This window comes from Rhinoraja longicauda, chromosome 5 (assembly GCF_053455715.1).
Source record: "Rhinoraja longicauda isolate Sanriku21f chromosome 5, sRhiLon1.1, whole genome shotgun sequence".
Lineage (NCBI taxonomy): Eukaryota > Metazoa > Chordata > Chondrichthyes > Rajiformes > Arhynchobatidae > Rhinoraja > Rhinoraja longicauda.
The window spans coordinates 30997170-31024913 of record NC_135957.1 but is presented as its reverse complement, the minus strand read 5'-3'; the positions used below and the strand labels follow the sequence as shown (position 1 = coordinate 31024913).

Sequence of the window (27744 nt, the reverse complement as noted above, 5' to 3'; positions counted from 1 at the left end):
GACTCCAGTAATTAATTTAAAATGAATGTTAAGTGCTTTGACAGAAGCTGTTGATATTTTCTGGATGAATGTTAATCCTTTTTATCTAATCAATAATTATCTATTATCTTTCTGGCAGCAGTTTTAGAAATAGAAGAACCAAAACAGCATTCTCAATGTCTTAATTCCAAGCACCCACTTTCACCACATTCTCTGATAGCACAACTAACAAAATCTTCCTGCCTTGGTCTCAAAAGTTCCAACTGCCTGAACAACTGCTGCCTTTTGGGAAATAGAAATCTAAATCACTCATGTGAAAAACGTGCTTTCCTCTTTTATTCCTGATTTGCCCAATTCTAATTTTGCCTCCTAATCTAAATTTATGTTACCCATACCCAGGAAATACCTTCTCAGTATCTACTCTATCGAATCATTTAATTAGCTAGGGATGACCATCCATCAACCATTACCAGGGAATCTAGCTCAAGTTTATGTAATCACTCCTCAGGATTTAACAGTCTAATGAAATTACACCAGATTCCAGATCAATCATATTCTCAACACGCTCAAAAACTGAATGCAGCAGTCCGTCTAAAGTTGAATTGGGCTGTGTACACCAAGTCAATAGACAATAGACAATGGACAATAGGTGCAGGAGTAGGCCATTCAGCCCTTCGAGCCAGCACCGCCATTCAATGCGATCATGGCTGATCACTCTCAATCAGTACCCCGTTCCTGCTTTCTCCCCATACCCCCTCACTCCGCTATCCTTAAGAGCTCTATCCAGCACTCTCTTGAAAGCATCCAACGAACTGGCCTCCACTACCTTCTGAGGCAGAGAATTCCACACCTTCACCACTCTCTGACTGAAAAAATTCTTCCTCATCTCCGTTCTAAATGGCCTACCCCTTATTCTTAAACTGTGGCCCCTTGTTCTGGACTCCCCCAACATTGGGAACATGTTTCCTGCCTCTAATGTGTCCAATCCCCTAATTATCTTATATGTTTCAATAAGATCCCCCCTCATCCTTCTAAATTCCAGTGTATACAAGCCTAATTGCTCCAGCCTTTCAACATAGACAGTCCCGCCATTCCGGGAATTAACCTAGTGAACCTACGCTGCACGCCCTCAATAGCAAGAATATCCATCCTCAAATTTGGAGACCAAAACTGCACACAGTACTCCAGGTGCGGTCTCACCAGGGCCCGGTACAACTGTAGAAGGACCTCTTTGCTCCTATACTCAACTCCTCTTGTTACGAAGGCCAACATTCCATTTGCTTTCTTCACTGCCTGCTGTATCTGCATGCTTCCTTTCAGTGACTGATGCACTAGGACACCCAGATCTCGTTGAACATCCCCTCTTCCTAACTTGACACCATTCAGATAATAATTTGCCTTTCTATTCTTACTTCCAAAGTGAATAACCTCACACTTATCTACATTAAACTGCATCTGCCATGTATCCGCCCACTCACACAACCTGTCCAAGTCACCCTGCAGCCTTATTGCATCTGCCTCACAATTCACACTACCCCCCAGCTTAGTATCATCTGCAAATTTGCTAATGGTACTTTTAATCCCTTCATCTAAGTCATTAATGTATATCGTAAATAGCTGGGGTCCCAGCACCGAACCTTGCGGTACCCCACTGGTCACTGCCTGCCATTCCGAAAGGGACCCATTTATCCCCACTCTTTGCAGTCAAAAGCAAAATATGCTGGAAACACTCGCTAAGTTTGTAAGGTCTGCAGAATGAGAAATATTTAACGTTTTGTATTGTCAGAAATGGGAAGGAGAGAAATACAAGTTAGTTTTCTGGAGTTTAAAAAAAATCATTTTCTGTACATTGAACCATTATACCTTACCTTTTCTAATTTAAGTCCACTTGCTTGGTTGTTTACTACTTAGTTTTAGAGATATAGCCTGGAAGCAGGTCCTTTGGCCCACCGAGCTTGCACTGACCAACAATCACTCATACACTAGTTCTATCCTACACACTAGGGACAATTTACAGAATTTAATTAACCTACAACCTGCACTTCTTTGGAATGTGGAAGGAAACCAGATCACTCTGAGAAAACCTACCGATCACAGGGAGAATGTACAGAATCTGTAGACAGCACCCGTAGCCAGGATCAAACGCTGTAAGGCAGCAACCCTACTGCTGTGCCACTGTGCCGCCCAGATCTGTGTTTTTATATCTTTATAGCTGTGCTCAAGCTTTACTAAATGTAAACACCCTTCCCAGTTTTTGCCATGAAAGAATCATTCTAATTGTATTTTATTAAACCAATGTAAATTACTTCATACTTCTACATGTAAAACTCTACCTACCACTCAGTTTTGCCGTGTCACTTTAACTGGTTTATGCTTCAGGTTTATCTAAGTATGCACAGCTTGAACAAGGATGCAGAGAGGCTTCGGGAGAATATGGATGCACTCAGTGAAAGGGCAAAGGCATAATGTTGAAAATTTGAGATCATTTACTTTGGTAGGCAAAATAGAAAGGCACTGCACTTTTTTAAATGAACGGTGTGGCTGTTAAGAGTGACACGGATTTCCTTGTACATGAATCAAGGCAAATGGAAAGACAAACAATTTGTTTGCATTTGAGTACAAAAGTAAACATGTTTCACTGTAATTATAGAGTCATGGTAAAGTTCTGTTCAAGTATTGACTGCAAGTCTGATCTCTATACCCAAGGAAGGTTACGGGAGCGCCACAAAGGTGCAGCAGATTAATTTCTGGGATGGAAAGATTATCCTTTGATAAGTATAGCAGAGTGGGTCTGTACTCTCTGTAATTTACAAGATAGAGAGGTGAAAAACATTGCGTGGCTCTTAATAGTGTAGATGTTGGGATGATGTTTTCCCTGGTTGGGTGTCAAGAACCAGGTGTTAAGTCTCAGAATTAGCAATTGGTCATTCAAAACTGGAATGCTGGGATGAGAAAATCCGTCACTCTGGATGGTGAATCTTTGGAGTTCTCTAATCAAGGGGAATTGAGGCTCAGTTGTTGAGTATATTCAGAATGGATATTGATACGTTTTTGAACGTTGAAAGAATCAAGGAGCCAAGGCACATGATCAGCTATAATCTTATCAAGTACAGGTCCATCACAGATTTTCTGGCACTCTTGGTACCAAAGCCTTGCCATATTATCTGTTTTCCTGGAACAACTGAGGTCACGTAATAATGATACAATACACGTCTGACCCATTAATTATACCCCTCCCGTGTCTCTAAAGCACCATGGACTGCTGGAAACTTAAATAAAACAAGTAGGTGGAGATCGGCTACCTCACCCAGTCTAGGCACTACATTTTCAGTGGGACTTCCGGGGGGATATCAAGTGCACTCTCATGAATTTGTCTGGATTAAAGGAGGTGCCAGATCACGAGTTGCTGGAAAATCGGTAGTGGACCTGTAGTGACATCGACACAAAGGGCTCAATGGCCAACTACTGATTCCATATCTTATTTCTTATGTTATTTGCCTTTAGGAAGAAGATCTTGGGTGCAGCTGATTACCAACCTGCCATCCAGAATTGGAGTGTCTTACTGGTTCTTCAACATCAACGCCTGTCAGCTCTTCAAAGCTGAAACTTAAGCTGAAAGTTTCCTGTGGGCAATTTCCTTGAACTTCAGGGTTTCCTGCATAATCGCTGTTAGTTGCATGAAGGCTAGTGCGATCGGCTTGTGCTGGAACATTTTCATCGGCAGCTCGTATTTCCTCTTGAAGTACCTGTGTATCCAAATGCCGCATCTCAAACACCTTGAAAAAGATCAAACAAATGGATTCCGATTTATTATTTTCTTAATGAGATGCAATATATTCAATTACTAGCAAAATCTGCTGTAGTGGCATTTTGGCTTAGTGAAGCAATTTCACTTTATTGCATGAGACAAAAAAGGCATGAACGAAAACATGTTTTTGTCAATATAGATGGACTGTCACATCTTTTCATAAGGTCATAAGAGATAGTAGCAGATTTAGGCCACTCAGCCCATCAAGTCTATTCCGCCATTCAATCATGGCTGATCTATCTCTTCCTCCTAACCCCATTCTTCTGCCTTCTCCCCATAACCCTTGATACGCGTACTAATCAAGAATTAATCTATCTCTGCCTTAAAAATATCCATTGACAGCCTCCACAGCCTTCTGTGGCAAAGAATTCCACAGATTCGCCACCCTCTGACTAAAGAAATTCCTCTTCATCTCCTTCCTAAAGGAACGTCCTTTAATCCTGATGGTATGACCTCTAGTCCTAGACTCTTCCATTAGTGGAAACGTCCTCTCCACATCCACTCTATTCAAGCCTTTCACAATTCGGTAAGTTTCAATGAGGTCCCCCCTCATCCTTCTAAACTCCAGCGAGTATAGGCCCAGTGCCGTCAAATGCTCATCATATGTTAACCCACTTATTCCTGGGATCATTCTTGTAAATCTCCTCTGGACCCTCTCCAGAGCCAGCTCACCCTTCCTCAGATATGGGGCCCAAAACTGCTCACAATACTCCAAATGTGGCCTAACCAGTGCCTTATAGAGCCTTAACATAACATCCCTGTTTTTGTATTCTAGCCCTCTTGAAATAAATGTCACCATTGAGTTTGCCTTCCTTACTACTGATTCGACTTGCAAATTAACTTTTTGGGAATCCTGCACCAGCACTCCCAAGTCTCTTTGCACCTCCGATTTCTGGATTCTCTCCACATTTAGAAAATCATCTACACCTTTATTCCTACTATCAAAATGCACGATTCCACACTTTGCTACACTATATTCCATCTGCCACTTCTCTGCCCACTCTCCCAATCTGTCCAAGTCCTTCTGCAGAGTCATTGCTTTCTTTATACTACCTGCCCCTCCACCTATTTTTGTATAATTTGCAAACTTGGCCACAAAGCCTTCAATCCCCTCATCCAAATCATTAATGTACAACGTGAAGATTAGCGGGCCCAGCACCGACCCCTGTGGAACTCCGCTAGTCACTGGCAGCCAACCAGAAAAGGCCCCCTTTATTGCCACTTTTGCCTTCTGCCATCCAGCCAACTTGCTATCCATGCTAGTATATGCCCTTTGATACCATGGGCTCTCATCTTCCTTAGCAGCCTCACATGTGACACTTTATCAAAGGCTTTCTGAAAATCTAGGTAAACAACATCCACTCTCTCCTTTGTACTGCTATTTACTTAATCAAAGAATTCCAGCAGATTCGTCAGGCAAGATCTCCTCTTCACAAAACCATGCTGACTTTGGCCTATGTTATCATGAACGTCTAAGTTCTCCGTAACCTCGTTCTTTACAACGGACTCTAAAATCTTACCAACCACTGAAGTCAGACTAACTGGCCTATAGTTTCTACTATTCTGCTTTGCTCCCTTCTTGTACAGTGGGGTAATATTGGCAATTTTTCAATCGTCTGGAACCACTCCTGTCTCCAATGATTCTTGAAATATCACTATTAATGCCTCCACAATCTGGACAGCCACCCCTTTGAGAATGTTAGCGTGCAGTCGATCCAGTCCAGGTGACCTATCCACCCTGTCCTTTCAGCCTCCCAAGCACCTTCTCCCTAGTAATAGCCATTCCACTAACTTCGACTCCCTGACTCTCTTGTGCCTCCAAGTCCAACTTTGGATCCATTTTGTCAAATTTCCCTGGATCCCAAGGCCTCATCTTTTGGAACAGTTTTCCCCAAGGGACCTTGTCAAACGGTTGATTGAGGTCCACAGAGACTACATCAATCACGCTGTTCTTACTGACACACTTAGTCACCTCCTCAAAAAAACCCAACCAAATTAGTCTAACAGAACCTGTGACGACACCAGGTGTGAATGTGCTTTTACACAAAATTATTAACCTAAATTAAGTTATTAAAATTTGCACATGAATTAATAGGGTTAAATATGGGACTATAATGTAATCAGTTTCAAATAGTTGTCAACATTGAAAATAATCATCTTACCATATTTCTAAAAAGTTGCCAGTCACCAAAATTCATGCTTAGTTCTTTCTTTAGTTCATCTAGATTGCACTGAACTAATACTCTTCCATTAATGTTTGCCTGAACAAAGAAAAAGCACATTGCAATTGAAAATACGTAAATATCCACAAAAAAATACTTTTCATTTAAAAAGAAATCAAGGAAAATCAAAGGATCCTGGAGGGTCTCGCCCAACTAAATTCAGTTAATTTGTGAATGATGAGCATTTACTTATCACTAAAACATCCAAATGTCTATTAAACTGAACACAATAGTATGAAAACCTTTGTTTAACAGACTCCATTGAGTGCGACTATCTGTGATCTCGTGCTCAAACACTAATCTCTGACAAGCAAGAGAGTCACTACACTGGAAGGTAACTTTAAAGTCATTGGACATTATGTAACTCCTACCTTTTTGATAGTGCAAATGTACTGAAGCATCATTGTGTGGTCAATTCCTTCCAATTGTCGAAGTCTTTCACAAATAGCATCCACATTCATTGAACTGAGTGGGGTTGTGGTACAGGCTGCTGCAATAGAACTGGCCACCTATTGGACAAGAAAACATTAAAATATGTGATTTAATCGCAGATAACCATGTCAAAATATCTGATTATTTGGAAGAAATAAAACAGGAATCCATTAATGTACATGTAATTATTCCTAAGGTTACACTATCTTAACTTTATTATGCATTTGCATTTGGGAGGAAAACTGACATGAAAATCAAATCAGGAGGTGAAGTCTTCACAATGGCTCAGATGATGAAACATGCTCCGAGGTTCAACATTGTATGCTGTCACATTCTAAAATAGTGAAACAGCTCAATAGATAATTTAGAATAATTAAAAGAAAATGTTGAATTGCAATCACTGCTTAATTCAAATTTCTTAGCTAAATGATTTTAATTAAACCCTTTCATTACAAAATAATACTCAATTAACCCAAAACTAAAATGAATAAAAAGCAGTTTTCATTTGTCTAAATTAATGAGCTGCTTGAGCGACAGTAAAATAAGAATATTAAAATTAATGTTTGAAACCTTAATGTCCCCAAATTTTAAATCTAGATTATGGATTCAACAGTCGGGTGTGCAGAAAGTTTTCTTTGTTGGGATCTAACAGTTCTTTCAATTTTAACAGTCACAAAAGAGTCCCAATGCTAAATGCATAAATAATTTGTTGATGTAACCTTATTCAGACATGTAATAGACAGCATGAATCAGATATTGGGAAAATTTGCACTTCTGCAGTATAATTCACTCTTCTGAAATCAGAATAAAATGTGCAATGAAATTTACAGTCCTGCTGAGTATTTCTAGATGTTACCACTTCATTTCAGCTTTCAAACATCTGATATATTTTGCTTTTGGATCATTGTCCAAATGACCTGTGATTCCTCAAAACAGATATTAGATGCTGAACGATGGAAAAGTATTCAATTTGACCTCAATAGACAATAGGTGCAGGAGTAGGCCCTTGGAGCCAGCACCGCCATTCACTGTGATCATGCCTGATCATGCACAATCAGTACCCCGTTCCTGCCTTCTCCCCATATCCCTTGACTCCACTATCATTAAGAGCTCTATCTAACCCTCTCTGAAAGCATCCAGAGAATTGGCCTCCACTGCCTTCTGAGGCAGAGAATTCCACAGCTTCACAACTCCCTGAGTGAAAAAGTTTTTCCTCATCTCCGTTCTAAATGGTCTATCCCTTATTCTTAAACTGTGGCTCTTGGTTCGGGACTCCCCCAACATGGGAACATATTTCCTGTCTCTAGTGTGTCCAATCCCTTCATAATCTTATATGTTTCAATAAGATCCCCTATCATCCTTCTAAATTCCAGAGTATACAAGCCCAGTTGCTCCAGTCTCGCCATTCTGGGAATTAACCTTGTGAACCTACGCTGCACTCCCTCAATAGCAAGAATGTCCTTCCTCAAGTTTGAAGACCAAAACTGCACATAATACTCCAGGTGCGGTCTCACTAGGGCCCTGTACAACTGCAGAAGGACCTCTTTGCTCCTATACTCAACTCCTCTTGTTATGAAGGCCAACATTCCATTGGCTTTCTTCACTGCCTGCTGTACCTGCATGCTTCCTTTAAGTGACTGATGAACAAGGACACCCAGATCTCGTTGTACTTCACCTTTTTCTAACTTTACACCATTCATATAATAATCTGCCTTCCTGTTCTTACCACCAAAGTGGATAACCTCACATTTATCCACATTAAACTGCATCTGCCATGCATCTGTCCACTCACACAACCTGTCCAAGTCACCCTGCAACCTCATAGCATCTTCCTCACAGTTCACACTGCCACCCAGCTTTGTGTCATCTGCAAATTTGCTAACGTTACGTTTAATCCCTTCATCTAAGTCATTCATGTATATTGTAAATAGCTTCGGTCCTAGCACCGGGCCTTGCGGTACCCCACTAGTCACTGCCTGTCAATCTGAAAGGGACCCATTAATCCCTACTCTTTGTTTCCTGTCTGCCAACCAATTTTCTATCCATGTCAGTACCCTACCCCCAATACCATGTGCTCTCATTTTGCCCACTAATCTCCTATGTGGGACCTTGTCGAAGGCTTTCTGAAAGTCAAGGTACACTACATCCACCAGCTCTCCCCAGTCAATTTTCCTAGTTACATCCTCAAAAAATTCCAGAAGATTAGTCAAGCATGATTTCCCCTTCGTAAATCCATGCTGACTCGGAACGATCCTGTTACTGCTAGCCAAATGCTCCGCAATTTCTTCTTTTATAATTGACTCCAGCATCTTCCCCACCACCGATGTCAGACTAACTGGTCTATAATTTCCTGTTTTCTTTCTCCCTACTTTCTTAAAAAGTGGGATAACATTAGCTACCCTCCAATCCACAGGAACTGATCCTGAATCTATAGAACATTGGAAAATGATCACCAATGCGTCCACAATTTCTCGAGCCACCTCTTTAAGTACCCTGGGATGCAGACCACCAGGCCCTGGGGATTTATCAGCCTTCAGTCCCATCTGTCTACCCAACACCGTTTCCTGCCTAATGTGAATTTCCTTCAGTTCCTCCGTCACCCTACGATCTCTGGCCACTAGAACATCTGGGAGATTGTTTGTGTCTTCCTTAGTGAAGACAGATCCAAAGTACTGGTTCAACTCATCTGTCATTTTCTTGTTCACCATAATAAATTCACCTCCATTTGTCTTAATTGGCAAAAATAATATTAACTGTATCTTGGTAATTGTGAAAGTGATGTTTCACAATTCCATGCTTTTAGAGTTTGAAGGAAGGTAACATAGTTATAAACAATGTTTTTCAACAAATGACAAAAAAACTATATACAAATTCAGCATAACAGAATTACGCAATGCACAATTCCATTATTTAAATTTCACTGCTACACTTACCTGTATCATCCATTTAGACGTCCAGCAATATTTGAAAGAACACTACACAGTTCATTTGCAAAATGTCTATTTTGCAATATGCATACACACAAAGAAAACACTGGATTTTATGGTCACCAAGCTCCAAACAAATAAAAATAACTAGCCAATCTCATGCCAAAGCATATGCATAATATATGGTAGTAAGCTACGTTTTCTTGACCAATACACACACCAATATCCCTTTCCCAATTATTTTTCTCGTCATGCATGTATGCAGCCGAGAAATGAGTGGTTTGCTCTCTGCAATCGATATTGCTTGTGCTACCACAACATGAAATAATAGCATCTAATCAAATCTCCTAATTTCCTGGATTCTTCCAAAGAAATTCTCTTATCAGCTCCAACTAGAAATTTGATCGTGAGCATGGTTTGAAATATGGAAGACGGCCTATATTTGCGAGACTGAGCTGTTATAATTATATTAAAAAACACTTCAATATCACTTCAAGTAATATCAAATGACCCTTTGTCATCTTTGTATAACAGATAATAGAGCATTCTTAGATTGATATTGGTGTCTCTTTTTGAAAGGTTTACTACAATATGAGATGCATACTTCAGTAATATGAAGATTTTATGTTTTACAGTAAATGTTTTCTGTTCAGTTTTTTGATTAAAATACTGTTGTATATTACTAACATGTTGAAGTACATTTAAAAAAATCTCGTAACATGCAAAAGGTTTGTAAATCTGATCTGTAAGCAATCTTGGGATTAGTAAGGCAGCATAACACAAACTGTTAATAATTCAGCATCACATATAGCTGCTGCATGAATTATTTCACTCCAGGAGCACTCAGGGTTGTTTTTGTACCTGCTTTAATTTACGCTGCATAGGAAGAAAAACAAAATGTCAAAAAAGACATCAGAGAACAAGGACTAAAAAATAAACGAGAATGCTTTTCAGTTATTTTCTTTATAATTAAGTCAAAGTGGAAGTTTCCACTTAATTTACAACTCATTTCGTAATGGCAGGCAGTGTACTGCTTGCCAATCCACAAAAACAACATGTTTTGGGGCCATATTTTAATACTTTTAAAGCACACAACGCACATCTCTTTAAATGAGGTAAGAAAAACTAGTCAGTTAAGAAATGTCCCCTTTTCCAAAACCTTACAATGGATTCCAAAATACCATGCCATTTGTAAAAGAAAGACTCTTTAACACCCAAGTTTACTTATGTACAGAAAAGAATAATGGCAAACATAAACTAAGAACAAAAATGCCTGGGATATTACAGAATTACTTGAGTGGTTATTTTAACACTTAATTACATTAAATACAAGTTTGGAATATATGTAGCTCAATGAGCAAAATACATTCAGAAGCCCTTTAAAATTTGTACAAATAATTTTATTTTGCTAAATTTGAATTTGAAGATTTGAAAATTAATTCATGCAGAATCTATGTAATAATAACAGGATATAATTGTTGACAGCCAAGCCATTAAATTCTTGTATTTTATTTTTGGATGCCAATATCTCTGTCATTCTTAAGTTATTACTTACAACATATGAAAACATTATTACATTTACAGAGGGGCATTAAAAAAATTATAAAATGCCGATTTGTCAATGTATAAAAAGGTTATTATTTTCTGAAAATAATTTGGGCAACAAGAAAGTTAATTAACCTAAATGTAGTCTGAGGTCATGTATAATAGTGCACAAGATAGATCTTTAATAATGCAATTCATCAAAGGAAAGTAGGGACTTTCCATTCTTTCCAATTCTGCATTTCGCAATTAGAATTCCACTGGGGGCAAGGGACCCCAAAGTATGTATAATTGGTATTAAATTTAGTCAGTATGTGAGATATTCTGTCATGTGGTCAAAGTAATATGCTAAATAAAAGGAGAAATGTCAAGAAGCAAAAGGAAAAATGAAAATAATTCAGCCAGTTAATGGGTTTTCATAAAAATTAAAGCTTTGGTCATGATCTACAGAATTGTATATACAATAGCAAAATTTTACAGTATATTTAAATGGACAATTTTTAAGCACATGGTGTTTAAATATTGCGATTAACGAATTTTCGTCCTTATTCAAACTTACCACAAGCCAGGGTTTGTACCAAAGTACAACTACACAGGGGACCCTGTTGGGTCCAACGGTGTGAAACTGGATTGTGATTGCTGATTGACCATAATGGTTTATTTTGATCTTACCTCAAGACTCACATTTTTTTCTTGCATGCATTATCCAGCAAACATTTAGCAAAGGACACAAGGATTTATTTTTGAATGACTCAGCATTATAGATTTAGTGTCCTTTTACTCATTCAGATAAGTCATAGCATCACACAGCATGGAAACAGGCCTTTCGGCCCAACATGTGTATGCCGACCAACATGCCCCCTCTACACTAGTCCCACTGCCTGCAATTGGTCCATCTATCTTATTAAAAGTCAGATCTTGTGTATAAATGTATATGTATGTATCTGTGATTTCGCTGATTTCGGCAAAACGGTGAACCGTAGCGCCACGATTTTTGCACTGCCTTAATCACCACGCGGACAGCTGCTGGAAAATGGTTTTTTAATTTAATTCGGTCGCATATTTTTTAAGTTACAGAGGTTTTAAAGCATTGCCCCCCCTGATTTATTGAAGGTTTTTAGGGGGGCGCTGTGGTGCGGCTGTGCTCAGTACGCATGCGCGGCATCTCCTCACTTGTATATATATTTCACTGATTCGGCTGATTACGGCAAAATGGTAAACCGTAGCGCCACAATGTTTGCACCGCCTAATCACACCGCTGGACGCTTGCCGAAAATGATTTTTTTAATTTAATTCGGTCGTTTATGTTTTAAGTTACAGAGGTTTAAAAGTCAAGACTTTTTTTCTCTCAGTTATTTCGGCTGATTTCGGCAAAAACGGTGAACCGTAGCGTCACGGTTTTTGCACCGCCTTAATCACAACGCTGAACGCTGCTGGAAAATGATTTTTTTATTTGATTCGGTCGTGTATTTTTTAAGTTACAGAGGTTTTAGTAAAAATTTAAAAAATTCAGCCGTTTTTTCAATTGCCTTCAGCGTGTGACGTCAAAATAAGAGCTCGCGCAACCCCCCTCCTACAGATTTATTGAAGGCTTTTAGCGTAGCGCTGCTGTGCGTATGGGCTCCACTCTCATCTCTCCCCTTGCTTCTCTCCTCTCTCCCACACCCGGGAGACCCGGGTGGGGAAAGGGGGGGTGGGGGAGAGTAAGAGTGTGTCTGGGGGAGAGAGAATGGTGGCGGGTCTGAGAATGGGGACTGGGGAGGGGGGAAAGGGGGGGTGTGGGGAGAGTAAGATTGGGGTTGGGGGAGGAGAGAATGGGGGGTGTGGGAATGGGCCCGGTTACAATGGAAACCCTACGAGGACGGGCCCAAGGGGAGGGTGTGGGGAGAGTAAGAGTGGGGCTGGGGGAGGAGAGAATGGGGGGTGTGGGGATGGGCCCAACGGGCCCTCTTTGCTAGTAATCCTCTAAAACTATCCTATTTATGTACTTGTCCAAATGATTTTTAAACATTGTGATAGTGCCTGCTCCCCTCAGGTTCTTATTGAATCTTTCTCCCCACCCCCCCCCCCCCCCCACTTAAATCTATGTCCTTTGGTTCTTAATCCCCATACTCTTCGTAAAAGTTTACCCTATGTATTCTTCTCATGATGTTATACGCCTCTAATAGATCATCCCTTATCCTCCTGCGCTCCAAGGAATAAGGTCCTACCCTGCTCAACCTCTTCCAACAGCTCAGGCCCTTGAGTCCTGGCAACATCATCGTAAATCCTCTCTGCACCCTTTCCAGCTTAACAACATCTTTGCTATAACACGGTGACCAAAAACTAAACACAATACTATAATTGTGGCCTCACCATTGTCTTGTACAACAGTAACATGACCTTCCAACGTCTATACTCAATACTCTGACTGATGAAGACCAATGTGCCGAAAGCCTTCATGACCACTCCATCTATCTGTAATGCCTTTTTCAAGGAACTATGTACCTGCACTCCTACATCCCTCTGCTCTATAACACCCTCCAGAGCCCTGCCATCACTGTGTAGGTTCTGCCCTGGTTGACTACCCTAAGTGCAATACCTCACACTTCTCTGCATTAAACTCCATCAACCATTCCTCATCCCACATGATCAAGATTCTGCTGCAATTTTTGACAACTATCTTCATTATCTACAATACCACCCACTTTAGTGTCATCTGCAAACTTGCTAACCATGCCTTGTACGTTCTCATTCGAAGCATTGATGTAGATGACAAACAACAATGGGCCCAGCACCGAACCCTGAGACACACCACTAGTCCCAGGCCTTGAGTCTGAAAAACCTTTCACCATCACCATCTGCTTCCTTCTAGGAAGCCAATTTTCTATCCAGTAAGCTATCTCTCCTGGGATCCCATGCGATCTAACATTCCAAAGCAGCCTACAATACAGAACCTTGTCAAATGCCTTGCTGGATAACGATGCCTTGCCGAAGATAACGTATCTTAATAATGTTGCATGTAATTTGGTCTGCTGTTCCCAAAATGGTAGTGCAGCACTTTGGATATTTTAGCCAGGCTGTCAAAATTCTAATAAACTGAACTACATAAACCATGTTGAATTTTACAATCTGGGCTATAAAAATACCAGTAATTATCAAAACATATTGGATATACTAACCTAAATAGCATATTTATCTTGGGAAATCCAGTCCAAATGTATTTTAAAAGATAATCACTATTACCATTGCATCTCTGCTTCCCCCCCCCCCCCCCCCCCATATATGCTGATCATGAAGATCTTCTAGCAATTTTACTCCATATTTTTCAGGTATTACAACTCACGATCCCCACATGACACAACCTTGGTCTACGAGAGTTCGTTCCTACGTACAAAGAATGGTTTCAGTTCTGCCTCTGAATTCGTCAATTTGTTTGGCCATCCATTTGTAATATATTCCTGCACTAAATCTGTCAGTGCTAGTAGCCTTCCGAATGTCCCCTGATGTGATAGGTAACTCATCTACATGAGAGAAGTAAAACAAGTCCTCTCTGTTTGGGGTAACCTCCGATTCCAAAGGTAATCTACACATGGCATCAGCATTGCTGTGCTCTGCTGCCTTACGATACAATATCATACTGGTATGCAGACAATATCAATGCCCATCTTTGCATTCTGGCTGCTGCCAGAGTTGGTATGTGTGCTTTTGGATTTAGGATCACTGTCAACGGCTGGTGATCTTTCTCGATTACAAACCTTCTACCATACAAGTATTTGTGAAATGTCCTAACGGCAAAAATCAATGCAAGAGCCTCTCGCTCTATTTGCGCATAATTTCTCTCACTGGCATTGAGTGTTCTAGACACAAATGCTATTGGCCTTTCCTCTCCATTTTCTAACACATGAGAGATCACAGCACCAACACCGTATGGTGAAGCATCACATGCTAAATCCATTGGCTTATTGACATCGTAATGAACAAGCATTGAAATCTCTGCCAACTGAGCTTTACATGACTTGAAGGCTTGATCACATTTACGTGTCCACTTCCATGGTACATCTTTTCTCATAAGCTCATTCAAAGGATGTAAACAGGTGGACAGATTTGGCACAAACTTCCCATAATAATGCACTAATCCTAAAAAGGATCAGATCTCAGATATGTTTCTGGGATTGGGTGCATTCTTGATTACATCAACTTTACCCTTGGTGGGGTGTAGACCATCCTTGTCTATCTCTACCGAGATAGATGTACTCTACCGAGTTCTGAAAGAACTCACATTTCTGTGCCTTCACACTTACACTGTGTGTTTCAAGTCGTTTGAGTACCATTTCCAACCTTTCATCGTGTGTCTGCCTGTCAGGGGTTGAGATGAGGATGTCATCCAAATAACACACCACACCTTCAATTCCCTCTAGAATTTGTGTCATTACCCATTGAAAAATCCCTGGGGCTGATGATATACCAAATGGAAGCCTATTGAACTGAAACAATCCCAAATGCGTGTTAATAGTTAGCTTGGATTTAGATTCGTCATCTACATCTAACTGCAAGTAGGCATTTGTCAAGTCCATTTTTGTGAAGACTTGGCCGCCTGTGAGGGTGCTAAACAAATCCTCTGCCGTTGGTAGGGTATCTGATCTGCTATCTTCAAGTACCTGGTTTACGGTCACCTTATAATCCCCACAAAGTCTAACACTACCATCAGGTTTAGGTACAACTACAATGTGTGTTGCCCATTCACTACTTTCTGCCTTACTGATAATGTTCTCAGCTTCAAGTCTTTTCTGTTCTTTCTCAACCTTGTCCTTAGGAGCATACGGCACAACCCGTGGTTTGCAATGCACTGGTGTCACATCCTGCTTCACGCGTACCTTCGCCTTGTACCCCTTGATTGGCTCTCCCTGGTCGCTAAACACCTTCGGATGTTGCTTGATTACGTCCTCCGGACACTTGAATTCTTCACGAACGAGGAATATCTCGTTCCAGTTGAGCTTCAAGATCTGCAGCCAATTTCGACCTAGCAACACAGGTTTATCTCCCTTTACAACTACAAGGGGCAACTTTGCTACTTATACCTAACTGGTACATATACGCATCCTAACACTGGAATCTTCTCTCCAGAGTAACCACATAGCTCGATTCGCTTCGCTTCCAAAGGAATTTGACTCAGCTTCTTCCGATACACAAATTCTGGAATCACGCTCACAGATGCTCCTGTGTCGATTTCCATGCTAACATGAGCTCCATTCAACTGGACTTGCACAGACACATTCTTCGTCTTCCGGTTTACTAGCTCATTGCTGCAGATGGTGTATATATCGAGAAGCTCTTCCTCTGCCTGCAGTTGATCCACAGAATGGAGCTTACTTGTTGTTGAACCTTTTTTCTGCTTAGCCGTTCGACAAGCCTTCGCTAGGTGTCCCATCTTGTGACACGAGTAACACTCTGCCTTGAAGAACGGACAAGACTGTGCTAGATGTGAGCCCAAACAGCGATAGCATGACTTTGCCGTCGTCTTGCTACCCTTCCATGGATAACGATTCTCTGACGTCTTTGTCGACTTATCTGTCTTTAGTTTGCTGGACTGCAGCTTGTTCAACTCTTCCGCTGGTTGTCTAGAAGTTGTCCTGACTTCTCTAGAACCCCTTTCTGCCATATCCATTGACAAAACAGTTTTACAAGCTGTTTCAAAAGTCAGGTCATTCACCGTCATCAGCTTACTTTGGATCCGCTCACTTCTCAGTCCTCACACGAAACAGTCTTTTAACGGTCTTGGAAATTTCCCAAATTGCAATGAATTGATAACCTCTTGAGTGTCACGATAAAATTACTAATATCCTCCTCCGGAAGTTGGCATCTCGTTCCAAAACGATAGCTTTCAGCTATTTCTAAGGGCTTAGGGTCATATGTTCTGTTAACTTCTTCAGAATATCCTTCAAAGGCGTGTCCTTTGGTTTGGCTGGAGCCAATAAATTCTTTACTGTATCATAAACATCGGGACCCATTTCAGTGAGAAAAATTGCTCTTTTCCTAGTTTGAGTTGCTTCATTCAACCGTCTTGATTCTGCATCAGAAACTTCTACTTCAGTGGTGTTATTTGCAGCAAAAAACATCTCTAAACGTTCGATGTACGCACTGAACATTTCCCGGCTTTGCTGGAACTCACCCAATCTTCCGATATATCCACTGGGCACCGCCATTTTAGATTTTTTTATTTTTAACAGTCTCACAGAATTCAACTTTGTGACCCGATTTCCAGCTTTCTTTCACACCAAAAGTTATACAACCTTCTCCGTGCCTCTGTAGAATTCCTTATCTACACAAACAAGTAAAGCTGGGGAATCGACAAATCCCATCTCATCGCCAATTTGTGATATCTTGAGCTCAGACACAGAATAACAAGTTAACTCACTGCTGACTGCACAGCTGTACTGTGGTTTATTCAATCATTTACAATCCTCCAACCAAAGGTGGCGCTATTACAAGTATCTGAAGTGCCATGGATATAAATAGGAAGCAACTGGCCAGAGGAGAAAGGATTTATCAAGGTAGGAAGAAATAAGTTTGCTGGGGCAACAGCAGGCTGAAGCAATGGGTCAATAGACAATAGACAATAGGTGCAGGAGTAGGGTCGGTCAAGACAATCCTGCTTGTGGACTGTGGGCAGGAGATAGAGGCAGGCTGTGTGGGGCAGGGACACAGCAAGGTTGGAAGCTGTGGAGGGAAGATCTGAGGAAATGAGATGCATGAATATCAGGGTAACCCTGGCCTCATTTTCAATGGGAGGATCATGATCCAAAAGGAGATACGGGATGGAGTCTGAATGCTGACATTTTGGCCTCTGCATGATAGAGGTCAGTTAGCCAGACCACAACAGAACCACGGTTGTACGTGAGTTTCATGACAATATCACGATTGGTTCTTAGTGAATGTAGTGATGCAAGTTCAGAAATGTTAAGGTCAGAGCAGTCTTGGGAAGTGGAAAGGTCAAGATGGTCAATGTTGCATTGGCTAAATAAAGACACAATTTCTAAATGAACGAAAAGTTACAGATAAAGAGCAAAATCAGGAGGTATGAAAAGAAATGTGTGAGGGATATTCATTTCAAGTCTAAAACAATTATACTATGAAAGGAAATTTGGTAACAATATGGTCCTGTGCTTTTTGTTGTCTACTGCCGGACCCTGACGTGAGAGGACGCTGGCGCTGTTTGTTCGCCGCTTCTCCGTCAGGATAGTTTGTCTGTTTGTTTTTATGTTATGACTGTTTTTGTAAAGCGCTTTGAGCACCTGGTAAAGCGCTATATAAAATAAATGCTTATTATTATTATTATTATTATTATATGCCACATCTTAATATTACTACCAAATCAGAAATGGTTTCTTGATTATTAACATAAGCAAAGTAAAAAGAAATAAGGACTCAAATAGCTGTGAGTAGATGGTTTCCATCCCAGGGGTTAGAAGGTAAGTGAGGTATTTACAATGTTTTTGATCACTCAGAAGGTCTCTCAATTCAGAAACCATTCCTTTAGATTAAAGCACTGCAGAGCGCAACCCAGAAAATAGGCAAAGAACACAGTGTTATAATACATGTTCATCTAATAACTGTAGTCAGGAAATTACAATATATGATAGTTAGAGAAATAATTATTTATATCTAGAATACCATGAAATATTCAACTGATCAATGAACCAGCATGAATTGTCAGATATATTCATGTAGCTATCATGTTTTCTATCATGTTAAATGGGCAGAGGTTGTTACGAAATCACCTCCCCCCCCCCTCACATATTACCACATCACAGTAGGTATAGCGCGGTTGTTGGAAACATGCAAAAAGGTATAGCGCATGGTTCCAACAGCCGACCCGCAAAAGGAAAGTTCAGAGGTATGAATGGGCACATCACCATTGATAGGATATCTGGGTCAAAAAGCTGAGAGATTAAGATGAGAAAATGTCTGGGTTTTCTAAATGTACAAGTACTGATTTTGCTGCTCGTGATGGCCTGCTCCCACACAGGGCACAAAGTCACAGATTTCTCTGATGTGAAAATTACTGAAATTATGAAAACTTCACCTGTTTACAAACCATTTGTACTTTGACCCTGAAAATGTTACTTATTGGTAATGGGGTTTTAAAAAGTTTTTTTTTTTGTTTTCACAATGGTTAATATTTTAAGTGCACTTCCAGAGCGGTGATAGAATCAGATACAATTGCTACGTTCAAGAGGTATTTAGAAAGATGCAGGGCAGACAAGGATACCGTCCAAACGTGGATAAATGTGATTAGTGTAGATGGGCAAAGAGATCAACATGGATTTCGATGCCAAACAACACTATGACTATAAAAATAAAAGGTTCAACACTAAGTATCATTATCCTTGGTTGGGGTGTGTGTGTGTCTGGCGGGAGGGGGAGGAGAACAGAAGTGAAGAAATAGAGATGTTGAAAGAGGTTGTCTATTAGAGCAACAGTTTCAAGTAATCTTAAATCTTCAATCCAGTCAGTTTGCCTATCTGCACATTTCTAAGCGCATCAAACTTCTCTAGTTTCTTGCTGAGACCATTTAAAGGTTCTCATTCGACCACTTATGCCTGCAAGGTATTTGACCATTAATGTTTTTGACTACAAATTCAGATTTGGTGCACTAAAGTACTGGATACAAAACATCTTCAATGGTTTCTGTTTGCCTTAATTTTTTGGTAAGGTCATTTGTTATTTCCAGCCCTCCACCCTAACACAGACCTTGACTTTTGTTCTCTGTGCCATTCACCCACTTCCTCTCCACAGATGAAATGTTGTTTCACTGTGAACTTTCGCCAGTTATGATGAAAGTTCATCAACCCAAAATATTTTTGTTTCAAACATGTTGCAAACATGCTGTATTTTGCCATTTTCTATTCTATAATCCATACCAGGTACCAATTAATGAACTGGAATGTTCAAATTAAATTCATACTGGGTAATAATTAGTTAATAAGTATTAGGACATAATAGTATTTTCATACAGAAGTTGGTTTTAAAAATGTCTAGTTCTACGAACAAACCTGATGCAATTCAAAAATAGTTCAAAGACTATTTAACTACATTATGGTCAACACTGCAACCATGTAAATCACACCAGACACAGACAGCGAAAACAAAATGAAAATGTTGTTCAAAATGGCTTTTTTTCTAATTGGTTAAATATCATCACAGTGGAAGAAGCAGTAATATGCTACGACTCCACACCACATGACTACTCATTACCAGTGAGGTATCAGTGGGGGAAGGAAGCCCCTCATCAGCAGCCTCTTCGATCACCTCCTGACAAGAAGAAAATCACAATTTTGGGTAACCATATAAATACACTGAGAGAAAATAAATGTACACCTTTAACAGCACCTCATAATTCATCAAAATTCTATCCTGGCCAGAAAACTGAGTAATTCTATTCCACACACCCTTGCAATTGCATTTTTATGCAATATGTTAAATGAAATGGTAAAAAATATTCTGTAACATTTAAATTCACAGATGGTATATTATGTATCAAAATAATCCTCACAAATGAAGGAAAAGCCCAAGTTCCAACTCAAACTATGAAGTGATAAAGTGATGAATGAATGAATGAATGAATGAATGAATGAATGAATGAATGAATACGTTTATTGGCCAAGTATGCATATACAAGGAATGTGCCTTGGTGCTCTGCTCACAAATGACAACACAAACATACAGTTAACAATTAAGAATAAAGCATAACCACATCAACACAATAAAGATACAACATTATGGTCTAAACATGTGGGTGAAAATAAACCAGGGCAAAAAAGAGACTACAGACTTTGGTTATTGAGTAGAACTATCCCTCGTGGAAAAAAGCTGTTTTTATGTCTGGCTGTGGCTGCTTTGACAGTCCGGAGTCGCCTTCCGGAGGGAAATGCTTCGAAGAGTTTGTGGCCAGGGTGAGAGGGGTCAGAGATGATCTTGCCCGCTTACTTCCTGGCCCTTGCAGTGTACAGTTCGTCAATGGCGGGAAGGTTGCAGCCAACAACCTTCTCAGCTGCGCGAACGATCCGTTGCAGCCTCCGGATGTCGTGCTTGGTGGCTGAGCCAAACCAGACCATGATGGAGAAGGTGAGGCCGGACTCAATGATAGCAGTATAGAATTGGACCATCGTTGCATGTGGCAGATTGTGTTTCTTCAGTTGCCGCAGGAAGTACATCCTCTGTTGGGCCTTTTTGGCTGTGGAGTCGAGGTGGCCCCCCATTTAAGGTCACTGGAGATGATGGTTCCAAGGAACTTAAATGACTCCACAGATGTGACTATGGTGTTGTTGATGGTGAGTGGGCAGAGGGGAGGAGGATCTCTTCGAAAGTCTACAATTAGTTCCACTGTCTTGAGAGCATTAAGCTCCAGGTTGTTGCGATGGCACCAGGACGCCAGCTGTGTCACTTCCCCTCTGTAGGCAGATTCCTCCCCATCCTGGATCAGTCCAATCAGGGTAGTGTCATCTACAAGCTTGAGGAGCTTGACAGAGGAGTCTGTGGAGGTGCAGTCGTTGGTGTAGAGAGAGTAAAGGAGAGGGGAGAGTACGCAGCCTTGCGGAGCTCCTATGCTGAGGGTCCGAGATGTGCTTTCCCAGCCTCACATGCTGCTTCCTGTCCTTCAGGAAGTTGATGATCCATTGACAGGGGTTCAGGCACAGTCAACTGGGAGAGTTTGAAGTGTAGTAGCTCTGGCACAATGGTGTTAAAAGCTGAGCTAAAGTCCACAAACAGAATCCTGGCATAGGTCCCCTTGCGGTCTAGGTGCTGGAGGATGAAGTGCAGGCCTAGATTGACTGCGTCGTCCACCGATCTAGTGGCCCAGTATGCAAACTGCAGGGGGTCCAGCAGGGGGTTTGTGATGTTTTTCAGCTGGGCCAGCACAAGTCTTTCAAAGGTCTTCATGACTACAGAGGTAAGTGCGACAGGCCTGTAGTCATTAAGACCAGTGATCCTTGTCTTTTTGGGTACAGGGTCAATAACAGGTATAACAGGTATAACAGAGCTTTATTTGTCGTTCGGTACCGAAGTACCGAACGAAACTACATAGCAGTCATAGAAAAAAAAAAGAACACAAGACACATAACCCCAACACAAACGTCCATCACAGTGACTCCAAACACCCCCTCACTGTGATGGAGGCAACAAAACATCCACTCTCTTCCCCACGCCCACGGACAGACAGCTCGTCCCCGACCGACCCGCACAGTCCCCGCACCGGGCGCTGAAACGTCCCGCGGCCGAACCGGGCGATGAAAGGCCCGCGACCAAGCCTTGCGCAGCTAAGTCCCGTGGTCGAGCCGCACCGGGCGATGTCAAGTCCGCAGCCGAGCCGCACCAGCGATGAAAAGCCCCGCAGCCGAGCCGCACCAGCGGTGAAAAGTCCTGCAGCCGAGCTGCACCGGGCGATGTTAAGCCCCGCAGCCGAGCTGCACCGGGCGATGTTAAGCCCCGCAGCCGAGCTGCACCGGGCGATGTTAAGCCCCGCAGCCGAGCTGCACCGGGCACTGTTAAGCCCCGCAGCCGAGCTGCACCGGGCACTGTTAAGTCCAGCGGCCAAGCCGCACCGGGATGTAAAGTCCAGCGGCCGAGCCGCAGCGGGTGATGTAAAGTCCAGCGGCCGAGCCGCAGCGGGCGATGTTAGGCCCCGCAGCCGAGCCGCGAGGAAGAGAAAAGTCCGTCCCCCCCCCCACACCCACCCACACCACCCCCTCCCACACATACACAACCAAAAAATATATATAAAAACCACCCCAACACCGACACACAACAAAAAAAGGGGAAAAAAAGACAGACAGACTGCTAGTCAGCCGCTGCCGTTAGGCGCCGCCACGTGGAGATAGTGGAGACATTGAAGCAGGCAGGGACAGTGCAGGTTTGCAGGGACTGGTTGAAAATGTCTGTGTAGCCAGTTGTTCGGCACAGAGCTTGAGGGTGGAGGGGGAAACATTGTCCGGTCCTGGAGATTTCCGGCTTTTCTGTTTTCTGAATAGCCTCTCCACCTCCGCAATTTCTATTGTTAAACTGGAGTCATTCTGTGAGGATGTGCAAATTGGTGATTGCAGCGGGGTTGGGGGGGAAGGGCCAGTCTTTGCAAACTCCAGCCAGTCTGAGTTGGTGTGAATTGCTGCTTGGGGAGGAGTGGGTGGGGACGGATCCAGTCTTTGCAAACTGGAGTCAGTCTTTGAGTACGTGTGACGTGGTGATTGGGGGTGGGGGGAGAGGGTTCCAGGGTTATGTTTCTGTTTCTCGAACCTGCAGTAAAACTTGTTCAGGTCGTTGGTCAGCTGACGATTGTCCAAGGAGCGTGGGGTTTTCCTCTTGTACCTGGTGATTTCTTGCAAGCCCTTCCGAACTGAAGAACTTGCTCCTTAGCTTCTCAGAGTACCTTTCCTTGGCAGCTCTGATTCCTCTTCTCAGCTTGTACTTGGCCTGCCTGTAGAGGTCTGTATCCCCGCTCCTGTAGGCCTCATCTTTTGACTGGCGGAGCTGTCTGAGTTCTGCTGTGAACCAGGGCTTGTTGTTGTTGAACCAGATCCGGGTCTTCGTGGGAATGCAACTGTCCTCGCAAAAGCTGACATAGGATGTCACAGTGTCTGTGTACTCACCGAGGCTTGTGGTTGCTTCCCTGAACACATTCCAATCAGTGCAGTCAAAGCAGGACTGTAGTTTTTCAATGCCCTCACTTGTCCATCTTTTCGTTGTTCTGACCACAGGTTTAGCAGATTTTAGTTTCTGCCTGTAGGTCGGAATAAGGTGAACTAAACAATGATGGGAGAGACCCAGAGCAGCCCGAGGACAGAGCGATATACGTCTTGATTGAAGAGTGGCAGTGATCATGTGTTCTCTCCCCTCTGGTGGGGCAGGTAACATGAAGTCTGTACTTTGGAAGCTCACGACTGAGGTTGGCCTTGTTAAAGTCCCCCAAAACAATGACCATGGAGTCCGGGAAGTTACTCTCTACCCTCAATACCTGGTCAGCGAGTTGCGTTTGCGCTTCATGTACGCAGGCTTGGGGGGGGGGGGGGGGGGGGGTGTAAACTCCAGCGAGAATAAAAGAGGTAAATTCCCTCGGAGAGTAAAAGGGTTGCAGTTGATAAAGAACGATTCTAGATTGGGGGAACAGAAGTTACACAGTACCGTGATGTCGCTGCACCAGTCCTGGTTAGTGTAGAAGCATATTCCACCTCCTCTTGATTTTCCCGCTGCCTCTGCGTCGCGGTCCACTCTGTGTAGTTGAGAGCCAGCCAGTTGCAGCGCGCTGTCTGGGGTCGACTCACACAGCCAGGTCTCGGTGAAACACAGGGCAGCAGCTCGAGAGAAGTCCTTGTTAGTGTGGCACAGGAGTTGTAGTTCATCTACTTAGTTGTTGAGAGAACGTAGATTTGCGAGGAATCTACTCGGGAGCGGTGTGCGTAATCCTCGTCGCCGGAGTCGGGTGAGTGCTCCAGAGCGCTTCCCACGGGTCCTCCTTCGTTTCAAGACCTTGAACGCAGCCACAGACCCGCCGACGAGTATGTCCAAATAATCCAGCGAGTAAGAGAAATCCGGAACAATGTTTGAAGGCACCTTATGTCTGATGTTAAGGAGTACCTCTCTCGTGAAAGTAATCTTTGTGGGATTACCACAGACAACACAAACAAACAAATACATGCAAAACAGCAAGGAGCAGTACACCGTGGTAGCCATCGTCAGCGCCACAGAGCGTAAAAAATCAAAATGACATTGTGGTGCTCATGAAGTCTGATTTAGTTGGAATCTTGGCATCTTAAAATTATGTTTGTTCCTAACCATTGAAAATGAAAGTTTGGTGGTAACACATGATTATTTTTTATTCAATTTGTATATTCCATACAAACTGCATTACTCTTGTTTCATAAGTAATAACAATAGTCCAATTACATGAGCTGGATGCACTTGGAATGTTAGTTTACAACTGTGACAAAGGAATACATCAAACCATAAACCAAAAGTTCAGCAATATTTCTGATCGTCCATTTTAGATTTTTAACAGACACAATTCAGGTACTTTGAGCAAGAAATCTAAAGTTTAAAAAACCCCCAAAAATTAGTGCTGTTTAATAAAGATGAACATTTGAAATGGAACAGCTTCAGCAGAATATAATACACCATTTTGGCAGGATTTCACAAGAATAAAATCTAAAAAAGATTACATATAAACTTAAAATACTTGATGGCGGTGAATAGATTCCAAGACGCAAAGCAAGCTGGTATTGCAAGGGTACTACTCTGAAAGGAATGAATGATCTCAGCAATAATTTTGATACTGATACATTGTAAACATTTAGTAGTTCCATATAGATCTATGGTATACCTCGCAAGTTTCATAATAAATTTAAATACTTTACAAAACATATCCCACATTTTTTCTTATGCAATACTTACTAGATTACTGTTCTGTTCTCTTGACAAATTGGATTTAGTTGATGAACATGAGATGGGATGCTGCAAACTGCCAAAGTATTGCCTTGGCAGGTAACAAACATGAGGGGCAAAATATGGCTATGGAAAAGGAACAGGAAAATCAAATGAACAAAAGAAAAAAAAAACACAAAACACATGGCAAGAAATAGCTGATTTTCAATTGTAGAATACAATTACTTCCCAGATCTTACTTCACAATGAATTAAACTTAAAACACGAACAAAACAAGTAACGCATGGTTATCAATTAAAAGTGAAGGGGTCGCAATGTGGAATGTTGATGTCAAGAGAGAATCAATTTTTAAATCTATATAAGTCACTCTGGCTCTAGTCCAATTAAATAACGGAGTAGATTTACTTACCCGGTTATAAAATGGGTGCTGTTGGCCCACCATGCCACTATACAAGCTGCTAGGATGCTGTGGTGACATTACATTACCATTGAATGAGGTGGAAGAGGAGCAGACTGATGGTGCCTGGCTAAACACAGCCCGAGGTGGAGCTTCCTGCAAAGGTACCGAAGGGAAAGGAATTCCTGTGATATTCACTGTCGACATTTGATCCCTGGCTGCTCGAATATCTGCAGGTATAAAGGAAAAGCATGCTCAAGGACCCAAAGACGTACAGGTATGTAGGTTAATTGGCTGGGTAAATGTAAAAATTGTCCCTAGTGGGTGTAGGATAGTGGGATCACTGGGCGGCACGGACTTGGAGGGCCGAAAAGGCCTGTTTCCGGCTGTAGATATATGATATGATATGATATGATATATAAATATAGCAATTGTTCACAAATATATTTTCAAAGAAAAAAATCACCGACATTTTCCTGATTTGTATCCTGGGTAAATTACACGTCTCTTTCTAACTGCAGCATTCATGATGTATGGACTTTAATTAGGAAGGACAGCAATTTCATTCTCATTTTCAAAACATACCTGTTTACAACTGAATTCTATTAATCTTATAGTTTCAAACTACAGTGATAGAAGGTGGTAAACAAGTAGCCTTTAATCTCCCAGGTCATTAGGTAACCAGCTAGAAATCATTATTTAAAGATAGATAACTCAAAAGTAACGGTACCCAAGAAAGAAAAATCTGTGGGATTAGCATCCATAGAGTGTGAAATTTAGTCTGTAAAGGACTTCATTTCTGTTAGGGTGATACCAACAGACTTAAACAAAATAATTGCATGACAGAGCAAATGACATGCTGCAGCATGTAGTAGTCAATGGAGACCATTAGGACCCATGGCAAATATATCTTAAGTATTTACAGCTCAAGGAAATTCAGCTCAAAATTAATAATCCGGAGTTATACTGCAATACAAAAAGGATGGTTTGAATCCCCCAATACTTTGTTCCAGGTTATATTCGTATTCCTTAGATCAAGTAGGGTATGGAAGGATTGAAAGGTGTAACTATAAACGAGGTGGGTATGATAATCCAGGAAGCTTTAGCCCTTGCACTTGCCCAACAGGTATGAGGTTTTGCAGCCTACTTGCACAAGATTAGAAATAGCAGGGTGGATGACAACAGAATTATAGTAAAGTGAGCCATTTTTATGCAGTGATAAGGAAAGGAAACGCAGAATATGAAAATAGGTTGGAGAGAAACATAAAGACGAATTGCAGGTTGAGTCTATTACAAATAGAAAGATTATAATGGGGAATAAGAAATTGGCAAACCGATAGACCCGTCAAAGATTTTGTTTGGCTGGCATATTAAATACACTAACCTGCAATAATCTCCCTCAGTTTGGGATCCAAATTCACGGTACATGGTAAAAATGTTTTGACATCCCGAGCTGAAAGAATTGGCATTCTCGAAGACAGGAAAACTTCAAAGCTACGAATATCACTGTCAATTTCAAGAAGTGGCTCCACATCTTTGGTAGTTGGTATGTTTTTGGAAATTCTTAACATAAATCATAGGAAATATTATTGCATGAAATTAAAAAAATGACCTGCCTCTGCTATTACCAGAGACGAGAACAGAATATTTTATGTTCAAAGTAATTACCAAAAATATTGTGTGTGTCAACATGGTGGTACTTTCATAGAAGCAACTAAAAATGTTTAAACTAAATTGAAAAGAAAAAATAATTTTCCAAATACTTCAATAATGTAACTTTCATAAACTAAAGGATAATATTAAATGTATATGAGCATGATAGATGTTTTTAAAGTTTTCTTTTGAAACAATGAAAACTAAATGGCATCTCTACAATTGATCCACAAACATCAAATTAATTTTTGAACCATTGTTCATTTAGAAAAAAATCATACTGCAAGTAAAAACAGAATGGATAGCATCTTTGCTGCTGTGATGGATGAAAAGGAAAGATACTAGAGCAAATATACAATTACTATAAAA

The 27744-nt window shown here is 41.4% G+C and overlaps 1 protein-coding gene across 9 annotated transcripts in view; it reads right to left on the bottom strand.

The window, feature by feature from the left end:
* Positions 1-27744, bottom strand: part of kidins220b (kinase D-interacting substrate 220b) — a 294629-nt gene that overhangs the window by 4118 nt on the left and 262767 nt on the right. For 5 of the 9 annotated variants that reach the window (XM_078399227.1, XM_078399220.1, XM_078399219.1 and 2 more), the window contains 7 exons: positions 27107-27285; positions 25735-25952; positions 20148-20204; positions 10230-10244; positions 6381-6518; positions 5950-6048; positions 3516-3755 (listed from right to left, as the gene is read on the bottom strand). In XM_078399227.1, the coding sequence (XP_078255353.1) occupies positions 3516-3755; positions 5950-6048; positions 6381-6518; positions 10230-10244; positions 20148-20204; positions 25735-25952; positions 27107-27285 (946 nt within the window). Of the gene's footprint in view, positions 1-3515; positions 3756-5949; positions 6049-6380; positions 6519-10229; positions 10245-20147; positions 20205-25334; positions 25452-25734; positions 25953-27106; positions 27286-27744 lie in introns of all 9 variants that reach the window. The other 4 variants (XM_078399228.1, XM_078399223.1, XM_078399225.1 and 1 more) reach the window with 4 other exon arrangements.